Here is a 22772-nt window from a genome sequence, read left to right on the forward strand (position 1 = left end):
AATAACAGTAAAAAAAAAAAAAACAGTCCTACTTATTTACGAATATGGGGTCAGATCCATATGATATTTGCGTATCTGATTGCTTTGGTAGCTTTCAGAATATAATCAATGTCTCTTAGTTTTCTTTGTACTCTATTTTTATCTTCTTAGGTCACTTTGGGTATTTGGACACTTTTCTTTCCTTTAACTGCTTTGGGTTTATGTGTCAGGATGTCTGGTGTCACTTTTATTAGATTCTGTACAATTCCCAGGTTCTGCATAATTCCAATCTGTAGTCAGCACCTCTGCACTCACCACCCTAGACTCCTGCCTGTGCTTCCCTACAGCAGGAGTGGAGGATGTCCAAAGTAGACTTGGAACCTCCCCCTGCAGTCCTGTGCAGATATTGTGTCTCGATGGATTTTCCTGTGTCTCTGGAAATTCTAACTCGGCTAGCTGGTGTGGTCCCAGGATGTGCCTTGGGCAAAGGGTTGCTGGTTCCTGGATGCCCACACTTACTGCCAGAGCTCTGCCAGTTCCAAGAGTGCAGGCCAGGGGTGCGGGATAGGTGCACAAGTGTCCGGGGGGCACAGGTGCAGCAAGGTGTCCAGCAATGATCTCTGCCTCCTGCGGGCTGCAGAAGCTGGGGGCCCAAGGAGATCTCACGGGCGCACAGAGCTTTCACCGCCTGGAAAGCAGGCCTACGGCAAGGTGGGTGTCTGGGCTCCAGTGGGGGGTGGGGGCTAGGCACACAAGGTAGGCTCTGATTTAGGGGTGGGAGTGGCGCAGGCTACTAACAGGGGTTAGGGCGCAGACAGGGTGTGCGAGGACAGTGCTGGGTTCTGAGGCATGGGACAGATGCCCTGGGCCAGTGCTGGGCCTGGGGCACACACTAGTACCCACACTTTCCCTGGACGTACTCAAATACCTGGCTTCCTTGGTCCAGGCATCAGTGGGAGTCTCTGTGCCATTGTGATCCAGTCACTGGTGAGCACACAGAATTCTGACGTGGGTGCTGCTCGCTGCTTAAGATGAGGCTCCATGTCTGTTTTCAGTCTCGGATTATCTTGCCGCGGTGGTTTCAGTCAGGGCTCAGGAGTGCAGTTTGGGCAGGCAGGCAGCCCGCACCGGCAGCCCACCAGCAAGGGTCCCTATTGTATCTGCAGTAGGTCTGGTGCCCGATCTTTGTTCTTCTTCTTCTTCTAGTTCAGAGTTTCCGCCGAGGTACCTGGATCTGTTTTGGTTCCTGGGATGTATTTATTTTGTTGATTAAGACACTGCTTTCTAAGTAGTTGAACTTTATTTGTTTCAGCTACTGAGAAGTGCTGTGTCCCTCAGTCGCCATTTTTTTCCCTGCCTGACTTTTTTTTTAATGAGTTTTCTAGGGAAGGAGGGGACTTGTGTACATATGTAATTTTGGTTAATGTTGTTTAGAATAGTCTTTTGGTCTGCAAAGCCAATATGTTGTCATAGAAACAAGTCTCCATCTGAAATACATCCAATAAATTCTGGAATTATCATTCAAAGCACCTCCACAAATTGGAGTAAATCCAACAGGTACCATGAACATCAGCATGCAGGCAATAAGCTGCATTTTCTCCTTTTACTTAATTAAAGCCTATAGATAAAGAATGATGACTCCAACTAAGATATGTATGGAAACAGAAAGCTATTCAAGGAAAGACAACTCCCTCTTGTCCATTTTAGTCTTGAAACTGCATTAAAATAGAGAGACATATACCATTTCAAAAAGACAAGGCTATTTTTCAAATTACTAGACAATAGCAAGAATGCAAGGAGGGAGATACCTTATTTAAATAGCATTATTCTCTGGGGCAGAAAAACCTGTAAAGTTATTTATTAGAAGAATTCCAATTTTTACAGTGGATTTTTAATACTGTCTTATACCTCTTGTCTCCCGAAAATAGTTTAACTACTTAATGTTCCTAAATGTCATTATTAGGAGTTACATAGCTCATGCAAACAGAGTCACAGATCCAAAGTAAAGAGAATTCTCAGTACTAGGGCACAAGATTACAGATTTTCTCTCTCAGAATTTGCAATGAAAATAGCTAGGCATGGTAGTTCACTCCTGTAATCTTAGTACTTCAAAGCCTGAGACCCAAGGACATTGCCCTGGGATTTAGTGATACCCTGCTTCAAATTTTTAAATAAAATTTTAAAATGGCAGGTGTAACTAAGTGTTGTTGTGTCCCTGAGTTCAGCCTATAGTAACACACACACACACACACACACACACACACACACACACACACGAATAAAAATAAAGACTACCCATCATGCCAGGTAAAGCAGTGTGCACTTGTAATCTTGGTACTTAGAAAGCTGAGACAGGTTTGTGGCTAGCCTCAGTAACTTAATGAGACCCTCCATAACAAAGTGAGACCCTGTTTTAAAAAAAAAAAAAAAACAGGCATGGTGGCGCACATCTGTAATCCCAGTAGTAGAAGGCTGAGACAGGAGGATCACAGGTTCAAAGTCAGCCTCAGAAATTCAGCATGACCTTGTTTCCAAATAGAAATTTTAAAAAATAGGTCTAGGGGCATAGCCCAGTGTTATAATGCCCCAGGTTTCATTCCCAGTACCACAATAAGTAAGTAAGTAAATAAATAAATAAATAAATAAATAAATAAATAAATAAATAAATAAATAGAAAAGGGGTGTAGCTCAGAAGTAGAATACACCTAGGTTCAATCCACAGCACTATAAAAAAAATAATAAAATCAAACAAAAGATGAGGCATCAGAAAAATAAGTGCATTGAAAATTACGATCAGGACATGTGTTGCCCATAAAACTTCAGTGTTTCCCAAATCTCTTCATGTAGTTCACTAAAATTCATCAAGAAAATATTATCAGAGATATAAAATCTCTAAAGGAGCAATAGCTCAATAGAATTTCCCATGATTAAAAAAAATAGGGAAAAAAGGAAAAAAGAACTTCTTATGGCTACTGAAGTGTCCTATGTCTGTGCTCTTCAGTGTGATAGCTTCTGGTCACAAATGGCAATTAAACACTTGAATGCAGCTGGTGACTGGAGAGACAATCTTTTTTAAATGTACATTGATTTAAACTTAAATTGTGATATGTTGGCCAGTGTCTACCATACTGAACAGTACACCTTTATAGCTTACTACTCAGAGTTGGGGTCAAATTGAGAGGTTCAAACTATGATCTCACTATTTAACTCTATTCTTCTCCGGTGTTAGACTGATAGATTCAGTGTGTTAGATTGTTTGTTACATAAATTTTAGAAATTATTATTATGTCCCAGTTACCCAATTTAGCAAACATAAGGTCAAGTGACCTAGCTCACAGAACCAGTTTCATATACCAATAATGCTACTGCATGAGGTAGTAGTATTAAATGAAGTATCCTGTTGCTTAGCACATGCCCATCACCTGGAAGCACTCAATGCATGTTAGCATTATTATTTAATTATTACCAAAACAATATTTTAAAAAGAAAAATTTTGTAACTTGCAGGAAATTTTATTTATTTATTTATTTATTTATTTATTTATTTATTTATTTTTGGCAGTACTGAGGATGGAACCCAGGGGCATTCTATCTACCTCCAAGCTACACCCCTGGTCCTATTTTTTATTCTTTTTATTGTTTGAAACCAGGTCTCACTGAGTTGTGAGGGCCTCACTAAGAAGCTGAGGCTGTCCGTGAACCATGATCGTCTGGTCTCAGCCGTGTGCGCCACCACAGCTGGCTGCAGGAAATTTTAAAGCAAATGAAATAAGGCTGTACAAATTTATACTGGGTAAATCAATAATAATGAATCAAATCAAATTTGTTCACCACCAAAATTTAGGCCTTTAAATTAAGAGTGATTTCATCAAGATCCATAAAGCATTTAACATAGTCTATGAACTTTTCCCCTCAGCTGCAGACTCATTAGCAAAAAAAAACTTTATGAATATGCATTTATCTTATCTTAATATGATATTACACTCTTCTTATTTTCTGTACCTGGTAGCACAGGAAAGTTAGATAGTGTAGCACTGTGGGAAATCCTATTTCCAATAATTTCAAGATGTAAAGAGTCTATCAATGAAATACTTTAACCAGAATATTATACATTCTGAGAGAGAGAGAGAGAGAGAGAGAGAGAGAGAGAGAGAGAGAGAGAGAGAATTGTGCATGTGTATGCATTCACAGGTAATGGAGACTGAACCCAGAGGCATTTACTCTGAGCTCTTTTTATGTTTTGTTTTGAAACAGGTTCTCACTAGATTGCTGAGAGTCATGCTAAATTGCTTTGTCTGATCTTGAACCTGCGATCCTCCTGTCTCAGCCTTTGAAGTATTGAGATTACAGGTATGTACAACCATGCCCAGCTTAAAAAGATTTCTTAATATATTTGAATAAACTAGTAAATATATAACATATATATAATTATATATAAATATATATAAATATATACATATATAATATGTAACATAACATATATTTGTATGTATCTATGTACATCTGTATGATACCAAATTATAAAAATCTAGAATATAGGAATTTGAGGAAAGTTTTAACAAGGAGAAATATGTTTCTGCAAATTTCCAGAAGTTCCTAAAGTCTGAAAAGTCTGAATTGGAACGCTGTTGGTTGTGGCTTGAAATGGTTTGATTTTATAAATGGGCCCGGTGTGTTTTCCTTGTCATTTTTCTGGCATCTCAACAGCATACAAGAAAGTTCTTGTGTCTCCTGAAACATTTGCTTCGTAAAGTCTAAATAGGTCAGAGCAAGAAGCAAAAAGCTTTCTTTCAGTGAAAGAAATTTAAAACATAGAACCTCCTATTTATTTAAAACTGCTTTTACTGTACAGCTCCCTAAAAGCAAACAAGCGGCAGGCCCCTGGCCCCAGATGTCTGCTCAAAGATCCTGAAGAAGAGACCACAATCCTCCAGTGACCAAACTGCAAATTTTCTGGAATATTTTGTATTAAGTTGCCAATGTGATGCCAAAGACTGAGAGAAGCATGGTCGTAGTCCACTGGGGCTGTCCAACCAACAGCCTCCCTTTAATGAGCGGCCAGTTGTCATCAACAGTCCACTTCTGGCAAAGAAGATAAATTTGGCTTTGTATCATTATCAAGTACAGATTGAAAAAGAGTATAACATTTAGACAAGAAAGAAGAAAAGAAATGATGCGAGTGTTGGAATTCGATTTAGAGGCAGCAGGAAGGTGACCTGTCTCTGATTTCCCAAGTTGGATTGTACTGTGTGGAACTGTCAGCAGGACACAGAGTACATGTGCACAGGATGATGCTTCTGTTCACCTGAACCTGAATGAATACCAGTACATTGTGATGAAGATCTGGTAGTGACACTGGAACACATGTACATGCCAAAATGTATAACCCAGATGATAACAGGGATCTTCACACTCCTTGAGTTCTATATACAATTGTCCTGGTCTGTGTAAGCCCCAAACACATCCTAGGACTTCACTGATTTTCATGTAATTATATTCTCAAGCCTCCTCTACAGCTAAGCATGGTGGTGCACGCCTGTAATCTCAGTACTTGGGAGGGTGAGACAGAAGGATAGCAGGTTCACAGTCAGCCTCAGGAACATAGGCTCTCCACAACTTAATGAGATCCATTTTCAAAAATTAAAGAATAAAATAGGACTGGGGATATAGCTCAAAGGTAGACTGCCCCTGATTTCAGTCCCCAGTGCAAAAAAGGTGGTGTTCCCCTGCTATTCGTTCCTGAATCCACAAACGCATCTTAACTATGTATCAAATGGAACAGAAAATACAAACAGGTCATCGATATCCCCCACTCCCCTCAAAAAAGCCCACTCCCATAGAACATTCATGTAACTAGGAACTGGCTTAAGTTTCCGTGGCAGGTACACCAGTGAGAAAAGGCCTCCTCTCACATCACTCCACAAACAACTTCAACAATCTCTACTTACCTCCTCCACTCAGCTCCGACTCCTGCCCCAGGTGAGGGGCCTGCGGGCCCAAGGTGAGGAGAGAGCACCAACAAGAAAGGGCCCGCCACAGGTAAGATGGTTTGACATCCCCAGAGCCTGAGCCTCATATTCCTTCATCAAAAGCCTTGGACATAAGCTGGGCGAGGTGGTGCACACTTGTAATCCTAGTACTTGGAAGGCTGAGACAGGAGGATTGCAGTTCACGGACAGCCTCAGCTACATAGTGAGGGCCTCCACAACTTAATGAGACACTGTTTCAAAATAAAAAATTAAAAATAGAGCTAAGGATATATCTTGGAGGTAGAATGCCCCTGGGTTCAATCCCCAGTACTGCCAAAAAATTAAAAAATAAATAAATAAATAAATAAATAAATAAATAAATAAATAGAAAGAAAGAAAAGAAAAGAAAAGTCTTGGGCATAGACTTTTGTAGCATAGAATAGGAAATGTTGGTCCACTATTCATCGGGAATGATAATAGCAAATAAAATTAAGTGGCCATAAGTTTAGGTAAGACAAGAGACAGGCTCTTCATGCCGCCTCTGCCCCATTCCACAGCGTCCCAGATCACCATGGGATAATGAAGAGAAGATGCTGCCTTGTAAAACTAAATGATGCTCTGGGCTCAGTTCAAATGCAGTGCTCTAGGATGGATCACACACAAGTGTCAGGCACTACAACTTTAGGAAAGATCTAAGTGAGAAAAATGAACACACACACACACACACACACACACACACACACAGCTTTACAAGAGAAAAAATATGCTAAGAAATTAACCAGAAAAACTACCCAACCATAACCTTTATTTCACCACCAAAAAGAAAATGAAAAAAAAAGAAACCTTACTATGACTCAGGTCAATGCCTAGATCATTGGAATACATGATTTATTTACTTATTTGTAATACTAGAATTGAACCCAGAACATTCAAGTTATACACCCAGCCCTTCTTTTCCCTTCTTTTTCTTTTTTTTAAATACGGTGTTCCTAGGTTGCTGAGAATCTCACTATGTTGCTGGGCTATCTTTGAGCCTGCAATCCTCCTGTCTCAGCCCCCTAAGTATTGGGATGATAGGCATGCACCACCGTGCTGGAATACATTTTTTTTAATTTATGATTTAGCCTCCTGGTTAAACATGTTGTGTGAACTTTAACTACTGGCTTGTTTTAAATTCTCAACTACCTTTATTTACCCTTGTGAAAGAGATTTAGAAATTAAACCATTTAGAAATCAAGCCATAAAAAAGGAAAAGATATCAACACATTAAAGTCAGTATATGTACTTAAGAGAGCTTTGTAACCTTGACTTAATATTAATATGGTATCTTGTCACACTTCTGAACTTGTGGGCCAATGCCACAGGAAAAAAACTGAAATGAATGAGATTTTTTTATTAATTTTCTAGTACAAGCAGTCTAAATATCACATTGGCAATGTAATTTAAATTACAACAGATGGAAATGACTGTGTCCTTAAATAGATTCCTGCACACTCTTTCAGAATTCAGAAGTCTCTTATTTAAGTATCATAGCCCATTTTAATATGATTTATATGTTTATATCGGCTACTGCTGTCAAGCTGCAAGGTTAGAAAGGATGACTCATGAGAGCCCACTGTATAATCCTAGTAGAGGAACGATTTCTATATGATTATCATACTGTTACTCTGATAAGTATTAGTGTTCATGGCTCTGTGTTCTAATTAGGTAAAGTTTTACCTAATACTCTAACAGAAATTCTTTAAGTAGTTTTATAAAATTTGATGGGATTATATCCTGATTAACTCATTGTAAGTTGAAAATATGTGTTGAAATGGTTGAGCGCGCGTGCGTGTGTGTGTGTGTGTGTGTGTGTGTGTGTGTGTGTGATCCTGGGGTTTGAACTCATGATTGTTTTATGTCTGTGCTATACCTCAGCCCTTTTTATTTTTAAATTTGAGAGAAGATCTCACTAAGTTACCATGCCCAGGCCTGGAACTTGTGATACTCCTGTCTCAGCCCCTGAAATACATTTTTTTAATTTATATTTTTAAGTTTATATTTTATATTTATAATTTATATTTATATTATTTATATATTTATAATATAAATATATTTATATTATATATATACTATATAATATATATTTATATTATATATTATATTATATATTATATTATATATATTATATATTATATATTATATTATATTATATATTATATATTATATATATTATATATTATATATATTATATATATTATATTATATATGATATAAATATATTATATATAATTATATATAATTTATATTTATATTTTATATTTATAATTTATATTTTATAAACACTTATAAACATACAACTTTAATATATAAACATATAAACTTAATACACCTAACTACCAAATATTTAAGCTCAGCAACACAGTGCACTGTAAAGTCTCAGTTGTTTACCTTTATAATTGTATGGCTGACTAGGTGTTGTAGCTCCTGAAAACATCACAGGAGAGGATTGTACTAACTCAGGAAAATGTCAAAATTTTAAAAGTATGGTTTCTACCGAAGGTGTGTATCTTCTGCATTATTGTAAGGTCAAAATAGCATAAGTCAATCATTGTTGTTGTGGCCTCTCTGTACAAAATACATCTATCTCATCCCAAAGCCTCTGTTTTCACCAGCATTTCATTGCTATGAGAAAATACCTAAAGCAAGCAACTTCAAAGGAGGAAATGTTTATTTTGGCTCATAGTTTCAGAGATTTCAGTTCAGGTTTCTTGGCCAGGTTGCTCTGGGCCTGTGTATGGTGGAGTACACATCATGGCAGAGAGAAATGCTCACCTTGTAGCAAGCAGAAAAAAGAAAAAGGAGAGTGAGACAAAAAGGAGAGTGGGGACAAAATAGACCATTCAAGGCCACAACCCCAGTAACTGGCTTCTTCCAACTAGACCCCACCTCCCAGTTCCCACCAGCTCCCACCAGCCCATTAAGCTGTGAATCCACAGATGGATCAACCCATTCACGGGCCAGAGCCATCCTGATGTAGTCAACGCCCAAGGGCCCCATCACTGAATACTACTGCACTAGGAATCAAGCCTTCAACATGAGCTTTGGGGAAACAGTTAAGATCCAAACCATAACAATTTCCCATGATTTCATCCACTGTAGCCTCAATTTAATTCAAAATCTCATCTAAAATAAAATAAACAAGTTATCTGTCCCAAACATACAATGGTGTAATAGACACAGGATAACACTTATAAACATTTAGATTCAGAAAAGTGATGAATAAAAGGAACCATTGACCTCAAGAAGTTTTGAGATACAGTCAGGAAAATGCCACTGGATTTTAAGACCAGAAAAATAAGATCCTCTGTGACTCTTGGCTCCATCCTGGAGCTCTTGGACCATCCCTCCTGAATCATACTTCCTTAGTCATAAGAGGTAGCACCTGTGTGCAACTGGGTGGTTTTATCACTCTGTGTCTCAGTCTATTCAGACTGCTATAACAAAATATCATAAACTAAATAGCTCACAACAATGGATGATACCTGGAGGGGGGCCTTTGGAAGGAATTTTATTTAGATGAGGCTATGAAAGTGGGGCCCTCATAATTGGATTAGTTTCCTTATAAGAAAAGACACCATCTGTCTCTCCCTCCATGACTCCCTCCCAGGTAACAACATAGCAAGAGGACATCTAGTGATCTACAGGCAGAAAGAGAACCCCCAGCAGAACCCAGCCATTCTGATGTCCAAATTTCCAACTTCCACTCTCCAGAACTGTGCAAAATGTATCTTTCTTTTGGTCCATGGTACTATTGAACAACAGAGACCTAGAGATAAAACAATAAACTGTACATTTCAAAAAGCTAAAAGATACCGGGCATGGTGGCACAGCCTTGTAATCCCAGCGCTTGGGAGGCTAAGACAGGAGGATCGCACAGATTTGAAGCCAGCCTTAGCTACTGAGTGAGGCTCTCAGCAACCTAGTGAGACCCCGTGTCCAATAAAATATAAAATAGGTCTGGGAGTATAGCCCGGAATGTAGAAAAGCCCCTGGGTTCCACCTCCAGTAAAAAAAAAAAAAAAAAAGGTGAAAGATTTTGGGCATTTTGCCATAGAAAATGATAACTGTTTAAGAAGATAAATATAGACTTCTGGGAAGATGGCAACGGAGAAAAGCGGCACTTACAATCGATCCCCGCTAACAATCTATCTCTATTACCACAAAATCAGCGCCTTTCAGAGTCAGAAAACACCATCAGCAAAGAAATAAAAACTGTAAATACAAGGGACAGAGAAAAAGAGGGCTGGAAAAGAGACACAAGAAAGAAACCAGCTCGCAGTGCTGCGGCCGCTGCGGCGCGGAGCGGCCGGAGCCGCAGCGTGGAGCAACCGGTGCCACGGTGCGGAGGCGTGGCATGGAGCAGCCGGTGCCGTGGCGCGGGCTATATCTTCCCTCGGAGCACCAGGCTCCAGAGAGGAGGGAGACTCAAAATGGAGCTCAAATCCAGAGAGGAGGTACACTGGCCTCATGGCCTAGGACGCAGCAGCAGTGCCTTACTGCCAGCGGCAGCAGCGAGTACACCGGACGGCTCCAGCCCAATGCACTCAACAGCCCACCAGGCGCCAGAGAGGAGGGGTGGACAGCGAGCTGAAGTGAGCAGTTGCTGAACAGCCGGGCAGCAGTCAGCAGTTTTTTTCAGCGCAAGGAGCGTCTAAAGCTCCCAAGAACCGGGTTCAGCACACCCCGCAGGGACTCAGAGCTCAAAACCAGAGAAGAACTACGCCAACCTCACAGCCGAGGACGCAACAGCAGCACCTTACTGCCAGTGGCAGCGGCGAATTCACCGGATGGCTCAAGACCAATGCACTCTGCCAAGACATCCTGCTGCCTCGGCATCTATGTGTTGAGACCCCACTTCACATAGTTCATCGGCAAGGACGCCCCGAGAGGCAGGTATCGTCTCTGGCCAAAGCCCCCCAACTTATAGATACCCTTCACTATTATTCCTTTTAACTTTCTATATGAATTGCTCCAGTGATGTGATTTATAAAACTGAGTCAGTGAAGATGAACACTCTAATAATCTGTCCAAGCGTCCTTGGCTCTGCTCAACAATAATGAGAAACTGGCCAGAATTCAGGTACTGTGATAAGCACCCCAGCTGCAGCAATCACAAATGGCCTCCGACCTTCATCGTTAACTCTGGCAAATCCTGCCAAGAGACAGAGAAAAACCTTGTGTGTGACCTTAAAGAAACAACTTAGCTGCCCAAATACAATAGACCCAAAGAAAAAGACTGTTAACTTTTACCTCAGTGTGAGCACTCCAGGAGACAGAAAAAATGGCCGCATAGTTAGAAATGAATATGACAGAATAAAGGACAGACATTCTAAATATATGTATGTATAAAGGAAAAGAAATACCGTAAGAGTAAGAAAAGCATTTTTGCATGAAAAAGAGCTTATCATAAAAAAGTCCCAACTGGGAAAGAAAGGAATTAGAAAGTTAGAAGCAGGTTGCAGAGAGTTTATGACAGGGAAGTGGATTATTAAATATAAGTGGATTCTTTTAATAGGCTTGTTGAGTGCTCAGCAGTTAAGGAAATGCATCTGACAATTGGAACTGGGAAACTTGTGGTGTTGTTTGTGGTATTTTGTCTGCCAAACTGTGTTGTGAGTATGCTTAAGCTTTCAGATTCAGAAGATAAGATGCCAATACCTGAATTACCCAATCTCCCCACACTTGCTATATGAACTGAGCCCAAAAGATGGAAAGTTCCAGGAAGGGTTAAAAGAAGATTCCCCTGAGAAGCTCCCAAGCCTCGACTATCCTGGGAGGCTGCCACCTGGAGCTGCTTATCTGCAAGACCTTGGAGAGAAACAGAAGTTAATTCTTCAAAGGCCAACAGCCAGCTGAGAGACACCCGCCCCCCTTTCTCTTAACTTTACTGGTGAAGTGTATAAATTTCTTGGGTTTTTCATAATAAAGTGTCATTGGCTCAAGAAGCCTTTGTCCACTTTAGGTTTCTTTTCCAAAACGTCGTAACTAAAAAACTTGAGGAATTCATAGAGGGAAAGGAACCGCTGTAGATAAGGATCTGCAGAACGCCGCCTGCCTTTTGACCCATCTTTCTGAGGCCCCCGACCGCTAGTGGACTTGCCCCCCACAGGACTGAACCCCGCCGGTAACAGCACTCAACCAGCCACCAGGCTCCAGAGAGGAGGGGTGGACAGCGAGCTGAAGTGAGCAGTTGCTGAACAGCCGGGCAGCAGTCAGCAGTTTTTTAGGCACAGGGAACATCTAAAGCTCCCAAGGGCCGGGCACTGCACACCCGGCAGGGACTCAAAGCAGAGCTCAAAATCAGAGAAGAAATACACCAGCCTTATAGCCAAGGGTGTGGCAGTAGTGCCATATTGCCAGCGGCAGCAGCTGCAAATTCACCAAGTCCACTACAGCTCCATCAGCGCACTCAACAACCGTGAGTCAAATTGCGGCCCCTAGGGGATAAATGGCAGTACTGTACTCCAAGGGACTTGTGCAGATAGTCTCCCTGGGTCGGAGATTTTAGCAGTCCAACCCAGTGGGGGAGTGGTTGTGGCAGAGATATCATACCATAGTCACAACTCCCCACTGGAGAACACCCAAACTGGCACCTCCCACAGTCTAAGCAGCCTCAATTGACTCCCTGGGTCTGAGACTTTGCGATACAACCCAGTAAAGGAGTAGTGGTGACTGAGATACCACAGACTCGAGATCCAGAGCACCTTGAGTGAACTCGTAGTGACCCAGGGAAGAACCCAGAGAAGGCACAAACTTCTGAAATCATGGGAAAGAGAAATAACAATGGAGCAGTGAATGCCCACAACCTCACAACATCAGAACATGATAACACAGAAAACCAGAGATCTCTAGAAGATCAAATCAGGAAAATAACTTTAGAAATAATAGAGGACTTTCAAAAAGAATTCAGAGAGAGTGAAAAAGAGATAAAGAATGCAATCATTGAAATAAAGGCCTCAATTCAAAATATAAACAACAAATTAGACCACATGGAGAATAGAATCTCGCTTCTCGAAGATGATCATTCTAAAAATGAACACATAGTTTCTAATTTAGAAAAAAAAATCCGACAGCAGGAATCTGACATTGAAGAAATATGGGTCCACTTTAAGAGAGCTAACCTAAGAATAATTGGAATAAAGGAGGGAAAAGGTGAAACCAAAGGGATCAATAATCTCTTCAAGGAAGTAATAGCAGAAAACTTTCCAAACATAGAGCAAGAGGTCAATACACAGGTCCAGGAAACTTATAGAACTCCCTTTAGACAGGATCGGAGAAGAGGATCCCCACGCCACATAATTGTCAAAATGACCAATGTGGAAGCCAAGCAGAGAATCTTAAAGGCAACAAAAACAAAAGGCCACGTGACATTCAGAGGCAAACCAATTAGAATCACTCCAGACTTCCCAAACCAAGTCATGAAAGCCAGAAGGGCATGGAGTAACATATTCCAAATTCTGAAAGAAAACAACTTCCAGCCAAAAATTTCCTACCCAGCAAAACTATTTATCAAATTAGATGGGGAAATAAGAAGCTTCCATGACAAACAGAAACTGAAGGAATTTATGTCTTCAAAACCAGCACTAGAGAAAATACTCAAGGAGATTAACTGCAAAGAGGAAATGGGTAATAGATGCCAGAACCAAAGAAACAAGAATTCCCATCCAGCAGACAACTAAGCAAAGAAGAATAAACAGTATCTCAAACAGAAATAAGATCTTAACATGTTGGGAATTAAAAATTATCTCTCTATAATCACACTGAATGTAAATGGCCTCAACTCCCCAATAAAAAGACATAAAGTGGCAAAATAGATTAAAAGCCAGAATCCATCCATCTGCTACTTATAAGAAACACATCTTACAAGTAAAGATAGGAACAAACTCAAGGTAAAGGGCTGGAGCAAGGTAATCCATGCTAATGGTACTCGAAGACAAGCAGGAGTAGCAACAAGCATCAGACAAGTTAGACTTCAAACCCAAACTTATTAAAAGAGAAAAATAAGGTCATATTTTACTGGTAGAAGGAATAATCCAGCAAGAGGAAATAACAATAATCAACATCTATGCCCCAAACATAGGGGCAGCTACTTTCATAAATCAAACTCTTTGTGACATGAAGTCACACATGAATCCCAACACAATAATACTGGGAGACTTCAACACACCTCTCACAATACTAGACCGATCTTCCAGACAAAGGGTCAGTAAAGATGCCTCAGAACTAAAGAACGCCATTAAACAAATGGACCTGTTGGACACATATAGAATATTTCATCCAACTACAGCGGAGTTTACATTTTTCTCAGCTGCTCACTGAACCTTCTCCAAAATAGATCACATCCTGGGACACAAAATGAGCACTAGCAAATTTTAAAAATGTTACATACTTCCCTGTGTCATTTCAGACCATAATGGAATGAAACTAGAAATCAACTATAAGAAGACCCAGAGAAACAACATAAACATGTGGAGACTGAACACCACACTTCTGAATGAAGAATGGATCATAGATGATGTAAGAGGTGAAATCAAGAAATTTCTAGAAACAAATGAAAATAAAGATACAACATATCAAAACCCCTGAGACACTTTGAAGGCAGTATTAAGAGGAAAATTTATAGCATTGAGTGCTCACATAAGAAAAACAGAAAATCTTCAAATAAATAGCCTAACGACACACCTCAAAGCCCTTGAAAAGCAAGAACAACTGAACCCCAAAGCCAGAAGAAGACAGGAAATTATTAAAATTAGAGCAGAAATTAACAAAATAGAGAATAAAAAAACAATACAGAAAATCAACAAAACCAAAAGCTGGTTTCTTGAAAAAAATTAACAAGATTGATAAACCACTAGCCAACCTAACTAAAAAAAAAAAGAGAATCAACCCAAATTATGAAGATAAGAGATGAAAAAGGAGACATTACTACTGACAGTATAGAAATCCAGAGGATTATCAGAAACTACTTTGCAAAACTATATACCAACAAAATGGAAAATCTGGAGGAAATCGACAACTTCCTAGATAAATACAACCTTCCTAAACTGAGTCAAGAAGATATAGAACACTTAAACCAACCAATAACAATGAAAGAGATTGAAACAGCAATAAAGAGCTTACCATCAAAGAAAAGCCCAGGACCAGATGGTTTCCCAAGTGAATTCTATAAAACCTTTATAGAAGGGCACCAGACCAACACACTCAACAGCCTACCAAGCTCCAGAGAGGAGCGGCAGACAGCGAGCCAAAGTGAGGCGCTGCGAAACAGCCGGGCGGGATTCGGCAGATCTCTCAGCGCAGCGAGCATCTAAAGCTCCCAGGGGCTGGGCTCAGCGCACCCTGCAGGGACCCAAAGTGGAGTTCAAAAACAGAAAAGAAATATGCCAGCCTCACGGCCAAGGGCACAGCAACAGCACCATATTGCAACCGGCGGCAGCAGCAGCGAATTCACCAAGTCCAGTACAGCTACATCTGCACACTCAACAGTGAGTCAAATTGGGGCCCCTAGAGGAGAAATCCCAGTACTGTACTCCCAGGGACTTGACCCAGCGGGGGAGTGGTGGTGGCAGAGATATTACACCATAGGAGAAAGCCCAACCTGGCACCCCCCATGGTCTAAAGCAGCCTCGATTGACTCCCAGGGTCTGAGACTCTGCGATACAACCCAATAAAGGAGTAGTGGGAACTGAGATACCATAGACTCGAGATCCACAGCACCTTAAGTGAAGTCGTAGTAACTCAAGGGAAGAACCCAGAGAAGGCACAAACTTCTGAAATCATGGGAAAGAGGAATAACACTGGAGCAATGAATGTCCACAACCCCACAACTTCAGAACCTGATAAAACAGAAATTCAGAGATTTCTAGAAGGTCAAATCAGGAAAATAACTATAGAAATAATAGAGGTGTTTTGAAAAGAATTCAGAGAGAGCCAAAGAGAGATAAAGAATGCAATTAATGAAGTAAAGGCCTCAATTCAAAGTACAAACAACCGATTAGACTACATGGAGAATAGAATCTCGCTCCTAGAAGATGATCATTCAAAAAATGAATGCATAGTTTATAATCTAGAAAAAAATATCCGACAGCAGGAATCTGACATTGAAGAAATATGGGCCCATTTTAAGAGAGCTAACCTAAGAATAATTGGAATAGAGGAGATAAAAGAAGGTGAAACCAAAGGGATCAACAATCTCTTCAAGGAAGTAATAGCAGAAAACTTTCCAAACATAGAGCAAGAGGTCAATACACAGGTCCAGGAAACTTATAGAACTCCCATTAGAGAGGAACAGAGAAGAGGATCCCCACGCCACATAATTGTCAAAATGACTATTGTGGAAGCCAAGGAGAGAATCTTAAAGGCAACAAAAGCAAAGGGCCAAGTGACATTCAGAGGCAAACCAATTAGAATCACTCCAGACTTCCCAAACCAAGTCATGAAAGCCAGAAGGGCATGGAGTAACATATTCCAAATTCTGAAAGAAAACAACTTCCAGCCAAAAATTTCCTACCCAGCAAAACTTTCTATCAAATTAGATGGAAAAATAAGAAGCTTCCATGACAAACAGAAACTGAAGGAATTTATGTCTTCAAAACCAGCACTAGAGAAAATACTCAAAGAGATTAACTACAAAGAAGAAATAGGTAACACACACCAGAACCAGAGAAACAAGATTTTCCATCCAACAGACAACTAAGATTGGTTATCTGTGAAGATTATTTATGTTAGTCCATTACCTATCTCTAAATTGTATTGTTTGCTTTTATTGTTGTTAATTTTTAGGATTTCTAGTTGGAATATTAATATACCTTCAGATATAGCATTTGGAAATATTTTATCCCATTCTATCAGTAACTTTTAACTCTGTTTACATTGTCTTTGGATACACAATATTTTTTTTATTTTTTAGGGAGTTTATTTACCCTTTTGTTGCCTGCGCCATTGAAATCATATCCAAGAAATTACTGCCAATTTCAATGTTGTGAGGTTTTATGACCCAGATTTTTCTTCTAAAAGTTTATAGTCTTAAGATTTATACTAAGGTCTTTTATCTATTTTGAGTTAATATTTGTAAATATGTTAGGTAAGGGTCCAATTTTATTATTTTTCATGTAATTATTATTTTTCAACAATATTTAGTTAAAAGATTAGTATTTCCTTCACCAAATGTTCGTGGAAACCTTGTCAAAAATAAATTGACAATATATGGAAGAATTTATCTCTAGGCTTTTATTTAACCCCAGTGGTTTATATATCTGCCTCTGGAACAGTACTACACTGTTTCAATTATTGTAGCTTTATGTCACGGACTAATCTCAGTCGGTTTGTAATTGTCCGTTCCCGGTCAAAATCTCAGAAAGATGGGGCAAAAGGCAGGTGGAGTTCTGCAGATTCTTATCTGCAGCGATTCTTTCTCCTTTAGGGACTGAATTTTCTTTAGGTCCCTAAATGACGACGCTTTGGAAAGAATCTGAGGTGGACAAAGGTTTCTTGAGCCAATGACACTTTATTATGAAAACCCCAAGAAATTTATACCCTTCCCCAGTAAAGTTAAGAGAAAAGGGGGGAGGTCTTTCAGCTGGCTGTTGGCCCTCGAAGAATTAACTCCTGTTCCTCTCCAAGGTCCCAAGGTCTTGTAGATAAGCAGTTCCAGGTGGCAGCCTCCCAGGATAGTCAAGGCTTGGGAGCTTCTCGGGGGAATCTTTTTTAACTTTTCCTGGAACTTTTCCATCTTTTGGGCTCAGTTCATATAGCAAGTGTGGGGAAATGTGGTGATTCAGGTGGATGTGATGGAGTTTCTTCAGGTGTTGGTACCTTGTCTTCTAAGTCTGAAAGCTTAAGCATACTCACAACACAGTTTGGCAGACAAAATATCACAAACAACACCACAAGGTTCTTAGTTTTAATTGTCAGATGTATTTTCTTAACTGCTGAGTACTCTTCTTTAAACAACAAGCCTATTAAAAGTCTACTTATCTTTAATAATCCACTTCCCTGTCACAAACTCTCTGCAGTCTGCTTCTAACTTTCTAATTTCTTTCTTTCCCAGTTGGGACTTTCTTGTGATAAGCTCTTTTTCATGCAAAAATGCTTTTCTTATTTTTACGGTATTTCTTTTCCTTCATACATATATATTTAAAATGTCTGTCCTTTATTTTGTAATATTTATTTCTAATTATGCGGCCAGTTTTTCTATCTCCTGGAATGCTCACACTGAGGTAAAAGTTAACATTCTTTTTCTTTGGGTCTATTGTATTTGGGCAGCTAAGTTGTTTCTTTAAGGTCACACACAAAGTTTTTCTCTGTCTCTAGGCAGGATTTCAAGGGTAAATAATTATTTTGAACTGAGCTACTTTTGCCAGAGTTGATAGATAGTGATGAAGGTCGGAGGCCATTTGTGATTGCTGCAGCTGGGGTGCTTATCACAGTACCTGAATTCTGGCCAGTTTCTCATTATTGTTGAGCAGAGCCAAGGACGTTTAGACAAATTATTAGAGAGTTTATTTCCACGGACTCAGTTTCTTTTTATAGTTCTAATTTCACATCACTGGAGCAATTCGTGTAGAAAGTTAAAAGGAATAATAGTGAAGGGTATCTAAAAGTGGGGGGTACTTTGGCCAGAGACAATACCTCCTTCTTGGGGCTTTTTTGCCGAATAACTATGTGGAGTGGGGTCTCAACACATAGATGCCGAGGCAGCAGGATGTCTTGGCAGCTTTATATGGTTTGAAATCAGAAAATATACATCTTCTAGCTTTGTTCTTCTTTGAGATTGTTTTGGGTATCTAGAGTCCATATTCCATATCAGGATAGATTTTTTCTGAAAAATAAATAAATAAATATATGATAGCTTCACCTAAAAAAAAAGAAAAGAAAAAAATATTCTCTGGTAAGAAAAAAAGCAAAAAGAAATATTGAACTGTTATCTTTTAGTCATCAAAAGCTTGGTATCAAACAAATGAAACTGTTTTGTGAGATTATCATCATTAATATTGGATAAATTGCTATAAAACTAGATGTAACCACTAAGCCAAGCATGGAAAGGAGGGATGGGGAGGGAATGGGGTGGGGATCGGGTAGGGGCTGACTGGGCAATGTGTGCATGTATGTCTACAAAAGTTTTTTTGTATCCCACTATGATGTATGAATACAGTTCACCAATAAAAAAAACTCAATTACATCATTTTCAGGGAAATGGATGGAACTGGAGGACATTATGCTAAGTGAGATTAGTCAGTCACAAAAAATAAGAAATCAGATGCTTTCCCTAATATGTGAGAGTTAGGGAGAAATGGGACATAGGAGGAACTCTTGAAAAAGGAAATCCTATAGAGGAGCAAACAAGACAACCTAATGGAGGAGAAAGGAGGGGGGAAGAGGAAAATCTCTAAAACACACAATATACTTAAACATATCGAAGTCAGTCACTAAGCCAAGCAAGGGAAGAAGGGACAGGGAGGGAATGGGGTGGGAATTGGTTAGGGGTTAAATCAGCAATGTGTACATGTTTGTACACACAAGTTTTTTACCCCAATATGATGTTTGAATATAATGCACAAATAAAAAAATTTAAAAGGAAAAAAAATTTAAAAAGAAGATAAATATATTTAATCTGATCTAAACATTATACAGTATATATGTGCATCAAAACATTATATGGCATGCTATTGATATTGATATAGTTTTTATGTTTTTATGTAATCTGAAAATAAAGATAAAAAATACAGAATGAAGATGTTCAATCTAATTAATAATGATTAGGTTGCACTGTGATACGAAGGATGGTTAAGGTGTGAGATGTTGAAATCTTTTTCTCCAGAGGTTTTTTAAAAAACGAGTGGATTACTAAGAGCCGTGAGATGGCTTAGGAAAGGCAAGTACTGAGATGCACTCTCAGGCACGTTTCAGCCCTCTGAACATGAGCTGTTTTCTTCATATCTAAAGTATTTTTTCATAAAGGAAGAGCTCTTTAATCATCCATGGATATACATTATTAATCAAATCCCATCTTTGAATCATAATTCATGCTCAGGTCCCTAGAAGTTGAAAGTGCAGATGAGAATTGGAATGCTATATTCAGGTCATTGAGAGTGCATTAAAGGACATTTACTTTGTTTAGATGTGATGTACTTTATTATTAGGGCGGACACACTTACTGCAATACTCCAGGGGGATTAAACATATTGATCTAATTATGAGTCTCACAGCACTCTTAGAAGAAAGGCATACACCAAATCTGAATTATTTTTAAAAGCTTTATCTTCAAATTCAATTGAAAATGTGATTAGATTCCCTTTTCTGTTATCTACACTGAAGTAATAGCATTGTTTAAGTTCATTTAAAGACAAAAGAATAACTTTATTAGCTTTTGCTTTCTCATGTAGATTATATTTAATAAATAAAATGTCACATACTTTTATTTTCATTTAATATTATTCTCTAAGCTAAACACAACTTTGACTTTGGATACTCTTGAACCCAAGAAATTACAATAATGAAATGGTTTTATTATTTCCCCCAGTTACTGCTTTCAAACATACTTTGTTAAATATCCCTTTCTTTACCCTAAATAACATCTTGGGCAGATCCCATAGCTCTCTGGTCACTTTGAATATTCACAAATGCAGGCCAGTCTAGACCAGTTTAATATTTCAGACCTCACATTCAATGTGGCGTTTACATCCTCACCTTCCACAGCCCTGGCCAGCTGCAGCCTGCATGACACGGTGTATGCCCAGGTCACTGTCTGGTCTTTTCATTCTGTCCAAGGAATGGGAACAGAAAAGTGAGATCCCAGATAGGGGCTGGGCGAGGTGGTGCATGCCTGGGATCCTGGTACTTGGGAGGCTGAGACAGGAGAATCGCATGTTGAAAATCAGTCTCAGCAACATAGCAAGATTCTCAGCAACTTAGCAAGACCTTGTTTCAAAAAAAAAAATTAAAAATAGGGTTAGGGCATAGCTCAGAGATAGAATGCCCCTGCATTGTCTCCAGCACCACAAAAAAAGAAAAAGAAAAGGATAAGTATCCAAGATGGAGATCAAGACTGACGGTGCTCATTCAATATCCGTGTGCTCCTCCTTCACATGCCCATCCATTCAGGGACTGGGCCAAGTGGTGTTCCGGCGGGTCTGAGCAGTTAAAGTCAAGCGTGTCTTCTTCCTGTGTACTTTCTCCATGGCTACCTAGCTGAAATCAAAGGGCTTGGGTTCAATGGGCCCTGTTGTGGTCAGGTCCGTGGCATGCCAGTGGAGGGAGCAGTGGAGGCCAGCCTCCACTGTGGCCTGATGGACCGGACGATGTCCCTGCTCTGCTGGGCCCTGGAGAGCTCAGCGTGTGTTTGCTATCACAACACAGACTCTTCCATCCTGACTAATGTGACAATATTAGACCGGGAGGTGAGGGACAGGAGGCAAAAGAGTGGGCTACATTGGAGGTCTCTGACCAGAGAAAGGAAAAAGGAAAAAAGTGATTTGTGAAAGAATGTTGGACTCCTCTAAGGCCGTGCATGGAGCCATCAAGGAAGCTGGCAAGAGAGCCCCGTGTGCTGGTGCACGCCTGTAATCCTGGTACTTGGGAGGCTAAGACAGGAGGATTGCAGATTCGAAAACACCTTTGCAACACAGGGAGGCCCTCAACAACTTAGCAAGACCCTGTTTCAAAATAAAAAATAAAACAGAGCTGGGAGTATGGCTCAGAAGTAGACTGACCTTGGGTTCAATCTCCAGTACCAAAATAAATAAATGAATAAATAAAAATAAATAAATAAATAAATACAGACACATATATGGTGTGTGTGTACATATATATGTACATCTATATACAGTATATGTGTGTATGTATATATGTATATATATACAGTATTGTGTGCATATAATAAAAAAGAACAGAGAGTAGATGGATCTTCTTTTTAGGAGCAAAATGAAAAACCAAGGTTAAGTACATAAGTGAAAGAGATACGTCTTCTAATGTGACTTTGTTCAAAGACAAAAGCAAAGGTGAGTAAAATGGGAGAAGAAATAAAACGAGAAAGGAGAAATTATTAAAAATTGCAGAAAATCTAACAAGTAAAAAGGGAACATTTTTCCCACTTTCTGATAGAAGTGTAATCAAAGGAGTTTCCAAGTGGTTGAGCACGCATTCATCTTCTCTTGCACACTTTATTCAGCTTTATCCCCACATACCACACATGATATCTATTCTTAACTTATGATAAGCCTGGTATCTTCTAAATCTTATACACTTTTAATGTCATTCTAGGCAGAGTTATTCATGCTTTGTGCACACTAGCAATATCACAAATTCAGATTAGGAATTGCTCGAGTATGAGGGACCTGAACCTAATGGAAGCCAACGGCATTCTTCACAGGTTTTACAAGGCATTTGTTTGAACTGAGCATCACATAGGAGAAAATGACATATAGAATTTGAAAAGAACTGGTTGGAAAGACATACTTTACTGAAAAATGTGCTCTCTGTTTTATGTTAAGGAGACAGAAATAAAATAAGAAAGAGATAGTTGGAGGAAGAGTTCCAGTTTCAAAATTTTGAGGAGTTGTAAAATATTCTTCCCTCCTACTTCTGCTCCTTTTCACTAGATTCCTACACCGTAGCTACCATGTCAGTAGTATGTGGCAAATTTATTGTTCTCAATAAATCAGACCATAGATTTTGAAACATTTTTATTTTGTATTATTAATTGTATTTTGTATATAGTATTGCTCTTTAAAACTAAGAGATAGTTCTTGTGCCATTATCTCAATAGATCAGACTTTGACAGCTTT

At 39.3% G+C, this 22772-nt stretch overlaps 1 protein-coding gene across 1 annotated transcript in view; it reads right to left on the reverse strand.

The window, feature by feature from the left end:
- Positions 1–20747, reverse strand: part of COL9A1 (collagen type IX alpha 1 chain) — a gene marked incomplete at both ends in the record, with an annotated part of 162528 nt that extends 141781 nt beyond the window's left edge. The window contains one exon of the mRNA XM_080700071.1: positions 20677–20747. Within this exon, the coding sequence (XP_080556197.1) occupies positions 20677–20747 (71 nt within the window). The remainder of the gene's footprint in view (positions 1–20676) is intronic.
- Between the last annotated feature and the right edge of the window lie 2025 nt (positions 20748–22772).

Source organism: Muscardinus avellanarius (assembly GCF_963383645.1).
Source record: "Muscardinus avellanarius genome assembly, chromosome: 8".
Lineage (NCBI taxonomy): Eukaryota > Metazoa > Chordata > Mammalia > Rodentia > Gliridae > Muscardinus > Muscardinus avellanarius.